The 14,577-nt window shown below is 37.9% G+C and overlaps 2 protein-coding genes across 2 annotated transcripts in view; one reads left to right on the top strand and one right to left on the bottom strand.

The window, feature by feature from the left end:
• Window positions 1-4,422, bottom strand: part of LOC122639745 (putative lipase YDR444W) — a 40,797-nt gene extending 36,375 nt beyond the window's left edge. Inside the window, exon 1 of the mRNA XM_043832678.1 lies at window positions 4,381-4,422. Within this exon, the coding sequence (XP_043688613.1) occupies window positions 4,381-4,408 (28 nt within the window). The 5' untranslated portion in view covers window positions 4,409-4,422. The remainder of the gene's footprint in view (window positions 1-4,380) is intronic.
• A 3,294-nt stretch (window positions 4,423-7,716) lies between these two features.
• Window positions 7,717-10,176, top strand: LOC122638753. The gene is made up of 4 exons (XM_043831604.1): window positions 7,717-7,972; window positions 8,141-8,292; window positions 9,454-9,586; window positions 10,036-10,176. The coding sequence occupies exons 1-4, from the start codon at window positions 7,808-7,810 to the stop codon at window positions 10,174-10,176; spliced, it is 591 nt and encodes a 196-aa protein (XP_043687539.1). The 5' UTR covers window positions 7,717-7,807.
• The last annotated feature ends 4,401 nt before the right edge of the window (window positions 10,177-14,577 follow it).

Genomic DNA, 14,577 nt, shown 5'->3' on the forward strand with positions numbered 1-14,577 from the left:
TGTTAGCATTGTTATGGAGAGAGTTTTTTTCTTTAGTCCAAGCTGGATCTTCTTTCTTTATTATTTGTATAATCCAGCTTGAGGGGGAATGTTAGAATAATATACACCAGAATACCGTGGGGATATTCTGGTCCTTTTGGGGTTATTTTTATGTTATTAAGTGTTATTAGCTTATGTCGGCTATGTGGCTTTTAGCCCCACATCGCCTAGCTTCTATTATTTGTAACTTTCCCTAGGGGCCTTTCTATCATTAATACAGGCCATTCTATTATTTCATTTCCTCTCTCTAACCCACGATTCCACCAACACCCTCGACGTAAAATTTGGAAATCCTCAAACAAGTATGATTCCCTATTTAGAGATTTCCACCACCTCAAACATGTAAGTTGAGTTCTATTCAACTCATGATTGATTTAAACTTCCTAAGAGGTATCCTAATCATTATTAGGACTTGAGAAATGATTATGGAATACGATTTGGACTCGAATTTGATTGAATTAAACACCTTATGCCCACTTTTTATCATTAACGAGTAAATCACCAATATCTCATTCAAAATCCAATAATTTTGGATGAAAATTGATTTCTCACTAAGCTAAGAGGCTAAGGAAGCCTCCCAAAGCTTTAAAAAGGCTTTTGCCTTATTTCCATGAGCATTATTAGAGAGTATAAGAGAGTACCTTTGTATGGAGATTTAAAATAATGTTCTTTGCTACTTGCTCTTGCTCATCAACCCTATCCCAACGTGCTCTACAACCCAAATCCCAGTTTTTTCTTTAATTATGTACATTTTCACCTTCTTATTTTTCTGTGAATGAAAATTTAAATTAGGAAGGAAAAAAGCAAAGTATAAAGACAAAGCCAAAAGGCAGGACAAATATGGGACCCCTATCTAATCACCAAAAACAACCACAAAGGCTGATACATCAAAAACAGGGATGGGGAGAAAACATCAATTAAAGAATGATAAACTAGAATCCAAGGTGGGACAGAAACATTAATAAAAGGATGATACATCAAAAAGTGGGAATGAGGGATAAATGAGTGGGAGGTCCCAACAAGAGGCAAATAATGTGTTTAAGCTCTTTGAATGAATGGAAAGGAGTTTATATCTTATTTCAAAAGAGATGGATTCCCATATATGTTCAATAGTATACGAGGAGGAAGTCCATATTCTTTTATTCCTTTCCCACCAAGTATCATAAATTATAGCATAAAAGGCAAGCATACCAATAGTGTCAAAGATTGATTTACCACTAAAATGTTTGAAAATTCACTTCCACTTTCTTTGAAGAAAGGATATTATGATGTTGAGGCCAACACTTACTAAGCACCCTGTCTCCAAACAGATCTAGAAAATGAACATGAAAAGAATAAGTGATCCATATTTTCCTGAGAGTTCCAACATAAACAACAATTTAGTGTAGAAATGTTTCTCTTGTGAAGGAACTCTTGTGTAGGAAGTAAAAATGTTAGAGCATGCCAAGCAATAAAACTATGTCTAGGAATATCGTAATTGAGCCATACAATCCTATGCCAAGGAACTTTCTGAGATTTTGACCTAACCAAATCATATTCTTTTACTATTTTAATATCAATAAATTTGAGTTTCGATCTAAGATTTTTCAGGGTATACTGTAAATGTCTTTGTTGGGTTCATGGCATGTTAGAAGTCAGTAGCACATAGTTTTGATTTAGTGTGTTGTAATTGTTGGCAATGCCTTGCTCACAAATATGTATGGTAGTGTGTATAGTTGGAGGTTTCGTAAACCAGACGTTGGAGGTTTAGCAAGCCTACCGAACAAAGACTGGAGTCGATATCGATTTCACTCTTGCTGACGGCGTCTCTTTATTGGGTGATACTCAATGAGTGTTAGTGTAGACAACTTATTTTGTCACCTCGGAGAATGCCTTAATGATGATGAGTATCCCTTGAGGAGTAGGGGCCTTGTATCTATTGATTTGGGGAGTTTCCCATGCTTCCGAATACATTAAAAAATCATCCATGTAAAATGCCCCTAGAGGGGTGTCTGTGCCAGGATCAGGTTGAGGATCGATCGGATGATCGTGCATCTTGATTCACCGGGGAGTTCTATTCTTCCCTTGGGAAAAGGCCCCATGAAGTTCGACGGATCTCATCCTTCTCAGTGAGAGGGGGAGAAGGGATCCCATCCATCGATAATACTGTAGGATCTATACGCGGATAAAGTTCGAACACATGCTATCCTGGGGGTGTACTTGCTCTCTAGTTGAGGCAAGGAAGAGAGCACAAAAGGGGGCGAATACCAGGGTACCAATTTTCTTTTATGGTTCTTCTTTTTGTTATTTTTTTTAAAACTATCACCTAGATTAGGGTTTATGACCCATAAATGTCTCCCCCATTGGGGAGAGAATTGACTCTAATGGATAAAACAAAGATTACACTAGAGCTCTGGGTAAGATCAAATTTATGTGTTGGGAAGGTTTTATGCACCCAACCCTGCCCCTCGACAGGCTAATTAGTCCTATTAACTAGTCCTAAATGCTAACTTGCAAGATAATAATACTGCTTAAATGTAATTAACTGAAAGCTACAAAGTATGTATATATGCAATATGTATAGTAAATGTATGTAATATGCAAAAAAAATAAATGCAAATATGTGCATATGAATGCGACTAAAATCCAAAACTAGCTATGTATCCTGAATGGTTTCGAGTATCAGGTCATTCGTATTCTGCATAAAAATATGAATGACATGCGTGGGATGGAGATGATGGTATATGGATGCATGCGTGTGTGTGTGTGTGTGTGTGTGTGTGTGTGTGCGTGTGCTTAAATATCTGTTAGTTTCACTCAAGGAGGAAATATTATGATCTCAAAATTGGATAGAACCATTCAATGATGTCTGAATATTAAGTGAATCCCTGTTTATGCACTAATAAATATAGAGTATCTTGATGCGTTTTCTACTGGCCAACATATAAAGATAGACGAAGCCTAAAAAATCAAACAACAAAGTAAAGTTTCAAATTTTAATCCAAAATTTCCTCCACTTAGATTTTTTTTTTTTTTTTTTTGAAGGCTTACCAAAAGAAAGAGAATAAATAAGAGAAATTAGAATTACCAGGAGGGTTGCAGAAATTGGAAGAGAAACCTTGATGATGATCAAAGGACGAAGAACAAGGTGAAGAAGATGAGGATGAAGAATGAGAAGAGGAACCACCATGTCCACATTCCTAAGTTAAGTCATAAGGAGCGTGGATGAAAGACGTGGAAGCTGAAGCCATAAATAAGACAAAGCTGCAACACAAACTGAGAGGGCGAAGAGAGAGAGAGAGAGAGAGAAAGAGATCTTTTTTCTCATATTACGATATGTTCATCATCATAATCATCTAACCATCCTCATTACAATTCATAATCCATTTTTATAATGAGAACGACGATTTTCTGCGACAAATAATAGCGCCACCTCACTGCCCGCTTATTAACTACCACGTAATATCCCCTATTTCAGAAAATTTTCCCGTTTATCGTCTCAGACAGAGCATTGGTTATCTTTGATTTAGCATTTGATACATATAAGGTCAACTCTCTAATAGATAAACGCCACGTGGTAAGGACTCAGGTCTGATTCCACATAAGCAAGTCCGCACATAATCAGTTTGAGACCATGAGAAAACCGTTATGACCAAGATTCCTCACACTAAACTTTTGACTGGAACTTTCTATGTGGCCAACCAACTTGTGGCTCTCCACGACACCGGCTGCAAATCAGTTCAATAGTTCTCACTCAAATCTCCCGCCCAAACTCTAAAGTACCTATTCCGCATGAGCTTAGGAACACATGGACCTGAGATGTATGTAAACTCAAGACATTCCTTCATCGTCCTATAAAATGGAACTGTAATGATCGAAGCAAGCTAGACAGGTGAAATCATACAATCTTAAGCGTACGACTCTTTCTATCTTGACACTACTACTATTTCTCTGAGATCTGACTTAAGCATCAGAGAGTCTCCCTCGGAGCTCACTCCAGTTAGCCTTGTCCATTGCGTTTCTTGGCTTTCCATGTGCAGGTTCACCTCAGGAGGATCTCAATTGCAACAATATTCTCTCCTTTTTTGTCTTTCTTTGTGAAGAGTGACTATTGAAACTCAGGTAGGCCATCTTTGGTGAGACTTTACATTTCCAAAAAGATGGGAAAATAGGTATACCTAGTTATCGTACTTCATAGTGGTATAGGAAAGCTTAGCGACGATAGCTGATAAGGTTAAAAAGTAGACGAGAAAAAATTTGCAATATCAAACAAATTCAAAGATGTTAATGGTAACGCGAAGCTTAATGTATAGTTACCCAAAAAAGACAAAAAAACAACACACAACATGATGACGCATATACCCCTTTTGACATTGTTTGATGAAGGCATAAGAAGTTAGAACTCTTCATTAATAATTAATCATCTTTTCTTTTAGGAATTATTAGTGGGCTATGTTATTTATCCAAATATAATAAGACATCAACTATCCTCTTAAAACTACTATAAGGATGCGTTTGAAAATAAATTTATGGGGTAGTTAAGTAAAATCACATTCATTGTTGGAAATAGAAAAAAATTAAAGAAAGGCAAGAGATCATTGTCTAGTCGTGTAGTCCTTGCACCAGTACAAGGACCAATGAGAGCGCACGCAAAGGCTTCAACATGGATGAGTTTTTGATTTTAGGTGGGGTAGGGTGGGAATTTAGTCTGCTACTATGTCTAGGCATAGGAACCATGAGACCAGGTAGTGTTCTTTTTCCATTAAATGCAAGAGATCGTTGTTTGGTTGTGTAGTCCCTACACTAGCGCAAGGGCAATGAAAGCTCACATAAGGACATCAACATGGATGGGTTTTTTTATTTCAGAGGGAGCATGGTGGGAATTTTTGCTTGCTACTATGTATAGACCCAAGAACCATATGGCCATGTAGCATTCTTTTTCCTACTAAAGGCAAGAGAATTGTCTAGTCGTGTAGCCCCTGCACCAGCACAAGAGCCAATGAGAGTGCACGCAAGGGCATCAACATGGATGGTTTTTTTTTTTGTTATTTCAGAGAGGGCAGGGCGGGAATTTTGCTTGCTAATATGTTCCATTATACCTTTGGTGTGGAAATAAAAAAAGCATCTTACCCTAGGAAAACTTCATTTAGAAATTAGGAAAGGAAAACATCTGAGGTCCCATAAGGGTTCATTTGCTACTATTTTGAATTTGTCCATAATCCTTCTTAATAGTAAAATGGTGTTGATACTAGATGTTGCTAGAAATTGTATTTGTTGCATGGCACAGTATATCATATGTATCTACGAGTAATCAACCTTGTACTTCAAATATCATGATTCAACATCCTTAACTAAATATGACTTCTTAATCTCATTCTTTACCCCCTCTAAAAAAAAATTAATTCTATGCTAGTTTAGATTCTCAATGATCCCCCAACAATGTAAATGTATAAATTCTGTAACATTTTTCAATAATTAACTTGATTCCTAGGAAATTGTCAGCATCCTCCTCTGTTGTACTTCTTTTATGGTTGAATTGATATACATACAATGATTCCTTTGTTCATTAATCTGACGTGGTCTTAGAACTCTAGTGAATTGTTAATGTCATTGATATTTTGAGTTGTTAAATGATTGTTAATCTATTATTATTATTCTTATGAGGGAGTGTACCGCACATGTCCAGACACAATTGAGGGTGAAATGACTGCCCCACTAAGAAAGGTAGAAATCCCACCCCAATGATGCTTCTGCGTGCCCTCACATTTGGGGCCACGCTCTTCCACAGAGAACACTCACCCTAATATCGTTATCATCATCATTATCATTATTATTATTATTATTATCATTATTATTAATAATAATATTATTATTATTAGGGGAATTATTATCGTAACAAGGGACTATTATTTATCCAAACATAACAACCCTTATTATTATCATTATTATTATTATTATTATTTATTCTTTTGACAAATATATGCTATTATTTGCTATGATAGACAGTGGCTAATGATTCACCTATCGGCATTTGCTATGATAGAATGTGAAATTATTCCAAATTGGAAAGGCAGATTGGATTTAAGTGTTCATGAAAGCATGGGAGATTAGAATTTAGTTCCAAACAATCAATTTTAGTTTATTCTTAATACCAGATTAAACCCATATTTTTGCTCCCGAATTTTACAGAGCTACTATATTAAATACACACCATATAATTTCCGCATGCGCTTTATTGCACCGGATTTTTGAAAAGTACTATTGCTAGTTTGTGTTCATACTGACCTAGGGGCAAAATGAATCGACTATGCATGGTTAATTTAAAATCTGTAATGACAATCTTGGATTGGATGTAGCATTGGCCTCTGCTTTTTTCTTTAATTATTTATCTGAATTCTGTATAAGTTAACTATGCGGCACACAAATTGCTGATGAACTTGACTTGTAGGTAATATTGTGACAAGATAAAACTTCAATGATGATTTTAGGAAAAGCTTGTTCAGCAAGGGCATTGAATATATGCTATACATACTATTATTTTGTTTACTAGGTGATAAACATGTTCGATGCATACTGAATATATATATGTATTTTTGCTTATGAAGCAATTGTATTAAATATAGCCCGGCAAGGAAGACCCTGTCAATTTCGTGTAAGACAGATTGGCCACATTCCACTCCTTGGCTTCACGAGCTTGTTGCTCAAGCGATTTTGTGTTTCCCACGAAATTCTGATGAATAAATTTTCTTATTACCGAAAAAAAAATAAAAAAAAGGTGGTAAACATGTTCGATACATACTGAATATATGTATGTATTTTTGCTTATGAAGCAATTGTATTAAATATGCATATCATTACCTTATGCACTTTATTAAGTCAGATTTTTTAAGGGAAATGAATGCTAGTCGCGTGGCCCTCATAGCTCCTGCACCTAGACTCAGAAGTGCAGAAAAAGTACCACGTTGCCCCCATGGAAAGGTAGAAATTCTGCCCAAGGCGATGCTTACGCACACGCTCTCATTGGCTAGCGCACATGCAAGTTCTAGAGGCCCAAGCAACAATCTCTTCACCATTTAAGGGAAAAGAATGTCACCTTGTTGTGTGGCCCGCGTGACTCCTGCACCTAGACACATAAGTGTGAAAGTACCACGTTGCCCCCATGGAAAAGTAGAAATTTTGCCCAAAGAAATACTTAGTTAGGTGCTTCCATTGGCCAGCCCACGTGGCCCCTGCGCTCCCTTGGGAATTTAGCTCGTCTCCAGGGAGCCCAACACGCCCAGGGTGCTGTCAGCCGTTGGGCTGTGCTACATACATCCCTAGGCATGTGCCGAGATGTGTATGGTACAGCTCAACCGCTGGATGCCCCCTGACAGCACCCTGGGCGTTGGGCTCCCTGCAAACGATCCTTATCCCTCCCATGGAGAGAGCGGTTCCCCAAAATATTATTACCGTACTCATCCATAGATTTCATACGCGTTTTATAACCGTTATACCCGTTTTATAGACGTTAAATGAACTGACTATGTCCCAAAAAAAATATAAATGAACTGACTATGTTGACACCTCGTCGTCAATCAGTCTAATCTGTTTTTTTTTGTTAATGTCGGAAGCAGCCCTGTAATTCTTGCGGCACTTTCAAAGCTCCCCTCGCAATTGCTTACTTATATTTAGAGGTCGGTTCAGTTTTCTTTGTCACGTTAACCAATGCAGAAGTCGAGCAACAACAGCCAGCAGCTGTAGCAAAAAGGGTTTATCAATCCGAAATCTCCCAGGCCTGTCGAGCAGCAAAATGGAGGAAGAAGCTGGTATCTCACGCCTCGTCGGAAGAATAGTGGAAAAGGGTTTCTCCGCTACCACCACCAGACCTAGTGACAAGAACCCTCCTGGCCCTTACTCTCTCCCTCGCCTCACTGTTGTTCCTTTCCCTCTTGCTCGCCACCGCTCACATGTTCCTGTAAGTATTCTCTCTCCCACTTTGTCTCTCTTGCTCTTTTTGCTTTTCTCTTTTGTCTAAAAATTCCCAATTAATATCATTGAAAATTGTAGTTCAATTGGAACTTAATTTCACAGTCAAAACATTTGGAATAATCTTTAACAGATGATTCAATTACTGTTTTCACAGCATTGGGCTCCGTTGGGTAGTCAAATGCAACATAATGATGATGTAGATGATGACAATGAAGATAAAGATGAGACTGATTTTGATCCTATATCGGCTTTTGCCAATCCAATACATAGGAAACAGAAGAAAGGTTTGAATTTTGATCCTATATCGTTTTCCTTGTTTTTTTTTTTTTCTTTCTATTTCTCTTTTTCCTCTCTCCCTCCTTCTTTAGGAATCCATAAAACGTGATTGAGTTAAAATAGGTAATAGGAATCCAATCTCAAATCTCTCTCTCTCTCACACACCTTATGTGAAAGAATTCTGCAACTCACATTGGTTTCTCTTCTTTATCTCTTTACCTCCCATGCGCCTGTGTATATTATGTATGAATCAGACTCCATGCATGATGAAGAACATTAGATAGCTTATAAATAGTCTTCAGATTTTATACTTAACAATGAATCCGAGCCATTTGAATCTCTCTCTCTCTATAAAATATCTCTGCAGTCATATGGATCTTATAATTCAAAAACTAGATTGATTTCTTAATTTCTATAAAGCCTTGCCTTTGGGATGTAAACCCCTGAAAATATAAAACCTTGCCTATGGGATGTACACTTTACAATTTACAACCGAGAACGATACCCACACACAGAAACATATAGACATGCATATGGAACAGCGTCTTATGTATCTTACCATGACATCCAACTTCTTGATACCTTTTTCTCCATCTTTTGAATAATTTTACATATCTTTAAACAATCAATCATCCAAGTTTTAATCCAGCTATTTTGAAGAGGCTGCTTAATATTATCCGACAATTCCACCTTATATACGATCATATCCTCTATAAAACAATCAACAATGAGAATAAAATATCTAAGAGCCCTACAACAATTTTCTATTTTAGCCCTCTACCACTTGGCATAGCAAGGTGGTAACATCTTGTGGAAGAAGGTTGTTTTTTCTTTGATTTAAAGATGGAAAAGAGAAGAATCTTTCATAACAAGTTAAGGGATGCTCCTATTTCAAAAAGGAGTTGCTATTGATCCCTTATGCCATAGGGCATTTAGTTGAGATATTAAATGACGTAGAGTACTTGAAGTTTCATTCAAATTGGGACTCCATCATTTCAAATGATGGAGCCACCTAGCCAGTGAGTGAATGGCTCAATGAAGAGATTCCATACAACTGCTGAGAACTTAGGGAATAAGGACCACAGATTGGCTATATAGATTTTGGAACATCACATTACATTAATCTCTTCAAGAGGATTCCTCCAGAATACAGCATTCAATGAAATACATGCATTCATTAAAAATTGCCAGTTTATCTAAACTCAGGCAGAAGTTTTTCAGTCTTCCCCATCCCCCAACCCAATTCTGCACTCTTTTGGACTTTGAACTACTCACTAGCTATGAACTCTTTACAGTTGTCCATCCAAACTCCCACCATGTGCAAGTAACCACCCTTCTTGGACCTAACCTCCAACAGGACACTTTGTACCACTACTGTTCTCCAAAGGCAGAGAATTCACAGTTGAACCCCTATAGCCATTTTCTAACTAATACCCACCAGCCTTTTGGCCCTAAATATCAAGTATCAGCTAAATATATGAAACATCCTCCTCTTCGGGGTATTTTGCAAAACACACACACAGGTGCAGAGAGGTAAAGAGATTAAAGAAGAGAAACCAATCTGAGTTGCAGGATTCTTTCGCATAAGGTGTGTGCAAGAGAGAGAGATTTGAGATTAAATTCCTGGATTTAATTACCTATTTTAACTCGGTCACGTTTTATGGATTCCTAAAAAAGAGGGAGAGAGGAAAAAGAAAAATAGAATAAAGAAAAAAAAAAAAACAAGGAAAACGGAGTCAAGTCTCCATGAATTGACATGAAACGTGGCTTTAGGAGAGTGTCATTGGAGCTGATTCCTCTTCAATGTCGTTGGAGAGGATCTGGACACAAGCTGCAAAAGACGATTCACACTCTGAGGTTGGTGAAAAGATCCATATTGCAAAAGAAACAGCTGCCAAGGATGGAGGGACATGATAATGGTGGAGGTTTGCAGATGTTAGGCACCCAAAACAGCATGTGGACTGCGTGGAGTGAGAGAATTGAATCAATCAGGATGTTGGGGTTTTTTCCTTGGATGGGACGATTTTGGAAAATGATTTTATCCAAGTATCTAAGACCGTTAAGAACTAAACGCTTAAAATCTAATTGTGTATAAATCTTTTCTTTCTTCTCTTTTGGTACTTTTTACTGAGCACGAATTACTAGGTTGAACTTTAATTACTTCAGGAATGCAAGTTTCTTCAATCTCTCCATCAGATGTTTCTTATTTCTTTGTTAGTTTGAATCCTGTCTTGGTTTACATTTATGTTCTTTTATTTTCTCTGTGTTTCCTCTTGTGTTGAGCTCCTTCCTGTGTTTTTAGTATGTGAGTTTTTTTGTTGCTCCCATTTATTCATCTTCCTGATCCAAGTAACATTTTCCAATATTATTAATGAAAAAAAATCTAGACATCCACAGTTCAACTGTATGGGAATTTATATTTTTTTATGAGTAGTGGAATTGTTGATTGTCATCTTAGCTGATCAAGTAGTGATCGTTACCCTGCAGCATTGTTAAGACATTTGAAGAAAATGCCTAGAAGCTTAAATAAACAAATAGTTGAATCCCACATGGAAAAAAAGGGAGGTCTATAAAGTATTAGAATCTCCATGTGCAAGATGCTTGAAGTAGAACTTAATTTCTGAACTTGAAATTATCAGAATGGTGTTGAAATATCATATCCTGGGTTACAGTTGTGCCTTGAGTAACTTAAATAGTGATTTGGCTATTGATTGTTGAATGCTAAAGCTTGATTGGCCAGAGAATGGTGAAAGGTTCGACCTTAAATGTGTATGCACAATGAAACCTGGATTAGACTGGATAGGCTTTGGGTCAGGATGCGCCAATTACAAAAAGCTGTTTTAAGCAAGTGGAATAAGCCGTTCCTATTATCAGGTTTGTCCGTTAAACTGTCTGACTCAAATGGTTAAAGCTTATGTGATTGATTTCAAATATTTTTAGAGAGAAGGAAATATTGATGACTCATTGACTAATGGGTGTATTAGTTGGCCTCTTGATTAACGGGCTGATTAGAAATGGGCCCAAAACAAACTCAGATGGATCATATGCTAGGGTTCAGAGATTTATACCTGAACTCTGAATTCAAATAGATTTGAGATTTATAGAAAAATCTCAGAAATGGATTAGAATTTAAATATAATATGTAAAAAGAACCTTGGACCAACCCAGAATTCTTCGCAGAAGTTCAGAACTTATCCTAGGATCATCAATTTCGTTATCTGTCCTAGGGTTTTAGTTGATTTATAAACTCTGAACTGGATTCAGAATTTAAAGAGTAGTTCTGGATCCACGGCAGATCAGAACTTAATTTCAAGTTACAAAACAGAGAATGGATGGATCATATGCTAGGGTTCAGAGATTTATACCTGAACTCTGAATTCAAATAGATTTGAGATTTATAGAAAAAATCTTAGAAATGGATTAGAATTTAAATATAATATGTAAAGAGAACCTTGGACCAACCCAGAATTCTACTCAGAAGTTCAGAACTTATCCTAGGATCATCAATTTCGTTATCTGTCCTAGGGTTTTAGTTGATTTATAAATCCTGAACTGGATTCAGAATTTAAAGAGTAGTTCTGGATCCTCGGCAGATCAGAACTTAATTTCAAGTTACAAAACAGAAAATGGATTGAGATTTTTAGCTGATAATATATAGTTGATTAGAAGAAAACATGCAGAACTGGAAAAAAGCAAGTTAACAATCTGACCTGATTGTTTTGATAGACACAGCCCTATAAATTGAAATAGCAGATTTGATTAATTGAAGAAAGGAAAGAAAGGCAAGAAAATAAGAAAACAAACTATTCGCATTAACAGTTTCAGTCTGATCATTAAACCTGATAAAAAGAGACCCATTCTTTTATCTAAATAGGAATATTCCATACCAAAATCCGTGCAATGAACTGATTATATCATTCTGAAGAGTTGGGCATTAAACTCAGTACGAATCGTGGTATGGAAGGACTGAAAACAAGCAAAAGCTTCAGATTGTGTTTGAAGAAGATAGACCCAAGTGAGACGGGTATAATTGTTAATAAAAGTAATAAACCATTTAAAACCACCCGGGCAACAACTCGAGAGGGTCCCCACAAGTTGGAGTGTATAATTAAAAAAGGGACAATTATTGTCACTGGGATAATAAGAGGACCTAATGTGCTTTACAAGTTCACAAATATCACAATTAAACTGGTCTGGATTACAATGTTTAACTAGAGAAGGAATAAATGACGCAAAATATAAAAGAAGGGGTGACCGTACCCTACCATATCCAATTGTTGCCCCCGTCACTAGATCCTAAAAACACAGTGTGTAGAAAAGAAATGAACTCTACAATTCAATTCAACGGTAAGGTGGTAGATAGAAAGTAGATTTGCGCAAAATTTAGGGACATGTAAAACAGAAAACAAAGATATAGTGAGAGTGCAAGGATAGAACCTTTACCAGAAATGGCAGAGAAGGACCCATCAGCCACCCGGACCTTGTCCATTCCCGAACATGGGTTATAGGTATGAAACAAGTCCGAGGAGCTGGTCATATGGTCAGAGGCTCTGGAATTAATAAGCCAGGAGGAGTCATAGTGGGAGGAAGCAAGGAATATACCTGACTGGGCAAGATGGGAAGCAGAAGTATTGGAAGAAGCCATGATATGGCAGCACCGAGCTGAGTCATCAAACGCTGGAGAGCAGCCAACTGTTCAGATGTAAAAGACACAGGTGTGGTACCTTTAGTTGTCTCAGAAAGGTGTGCCTGAGATCGAGTAGAGTTCTGTTTCCCACTATGCCCCCCCACCCTTGGGGCGACCATGAAGCTTCCAACAGGTCTCTCTGGTGTGGCAAGGACTCCCACAATAATCACACTTAACCGGGTCTTTTGTAGATGAAACAGGTTTAGTGACAGAACCAGCAGTATCAACAGTGGAAGTAGTCTGGGGTGTGGTCATAGAGCAGAGCGGGTAAGGGCAGCAAGTGGCATCATAATAATGCGACGCCTGTCTTCATGTTGAACAATGTTGCAAGCCTAGAGAAGTGTGGGAAAAGTGTCTCTGCCAAGGATCTGAAAATGAATCTGATTGTATTCCGGGATGAGGCCAGTCCAAGGAAAAAAAACTCAAGTTTCAACCAGGTTTCGACCGAAACCTACCAAAACTCGGTTTTGGCCAGGGCGAAACCAAGGATTTTTTTCCCATTCATGGGGAAACCAAGGTTTCGACCCCAAAAGAAGTTTTTTAGGTCTGATTTTTTGCAGGTTGCCTATATTTGACATTTTAAACACAATCCATGAATTACGTCACCAAAAAATCACTGAAAATGGTACTTGTGGTTATTGACCCAAGTTTACTAACATATGCGCTAATACAGACACTAAAGTGGTATTATAAATACTTAGTTCACATAATTTTAAAGTACTTGAACCCTGAATAATATATATTATCCAAATAAAACATTAAGATTGCATGTGGAGTTTGCCTCTTCAATTCCATGTGGAGTTTCTTGGTGGGTCTAACCATGAGCAGCGTACCACTGAAGATTGCGAAGGCATTCCTCCAAATGCACAACATACGTATCCCATGACATGTTATGGGACCAACTGGTCTCATAGTCCATTACTGCCCAATGATAAGCCCCATCATCAACTTGTCTAAGATATCTCAATCTAGGGAAGGGCTCACTGAGATTGTAAGAAGGTGGAGCCAACACACATGGCTCGGATGGATACCCGAAGATACTGTCGACAAGAGATGACCTAGCACCTGACCCATCCTCATATCCATATGTAGCAGTGCTCTCAAAGGATGGTCCACCAACATATCCACCCCCATACGGTCCATACCCACCATGTGATGCTGATCCGACGCTCTCGAAGGTACTACCATGATGTTGTGCTGGACTAGGGGTCTCTGTTATGAAGGATGGCGCGCGCCAATATCCAGATCCTCTAGTCTCCCCTAAACTCATGGCTTCCATAGTTCTTGACAAGCTAGATATATATCCATCCCAGATTCTTCATCAGAAGGTCAAAATCCATGTCGAGTACGTGCACCATGATGATCATCTTGTGTTGCATGAGTAAATTGACTTTCCCTAGTCCATGCCTGTGGATGTGGCTCTGGATCTACCTCTTGTTGTCAAAACATTTCATCCCTTGCATGGTGTAATTCCTCTAGTCTGGGATTATCATTATAATACCCACCAATCCTCATACCACCACCATTACCACCACCATCACCATCACCACCACCGCCATCAGAGGAATTAGACTAAGCATCATCAGCTCCAATACTACCAGGGTGTGGCCTAAATGGAAGTTGGGTCT

This window comes from Telopea speciosissima, chromosome 9 (assembly GCF_018873765.1).
Source record: "Telopea speciosissima isolate NSW1024214 ecotype Mountain lineage chromosome 9, Tspe_v1, whole genome shotgun sequence".
NCBI lineage: Eukaryota > Viridiplantae > Streptophyta > Magnoliopsida > Proteales > Proteaceae > Telopea > Telopea speciosissima.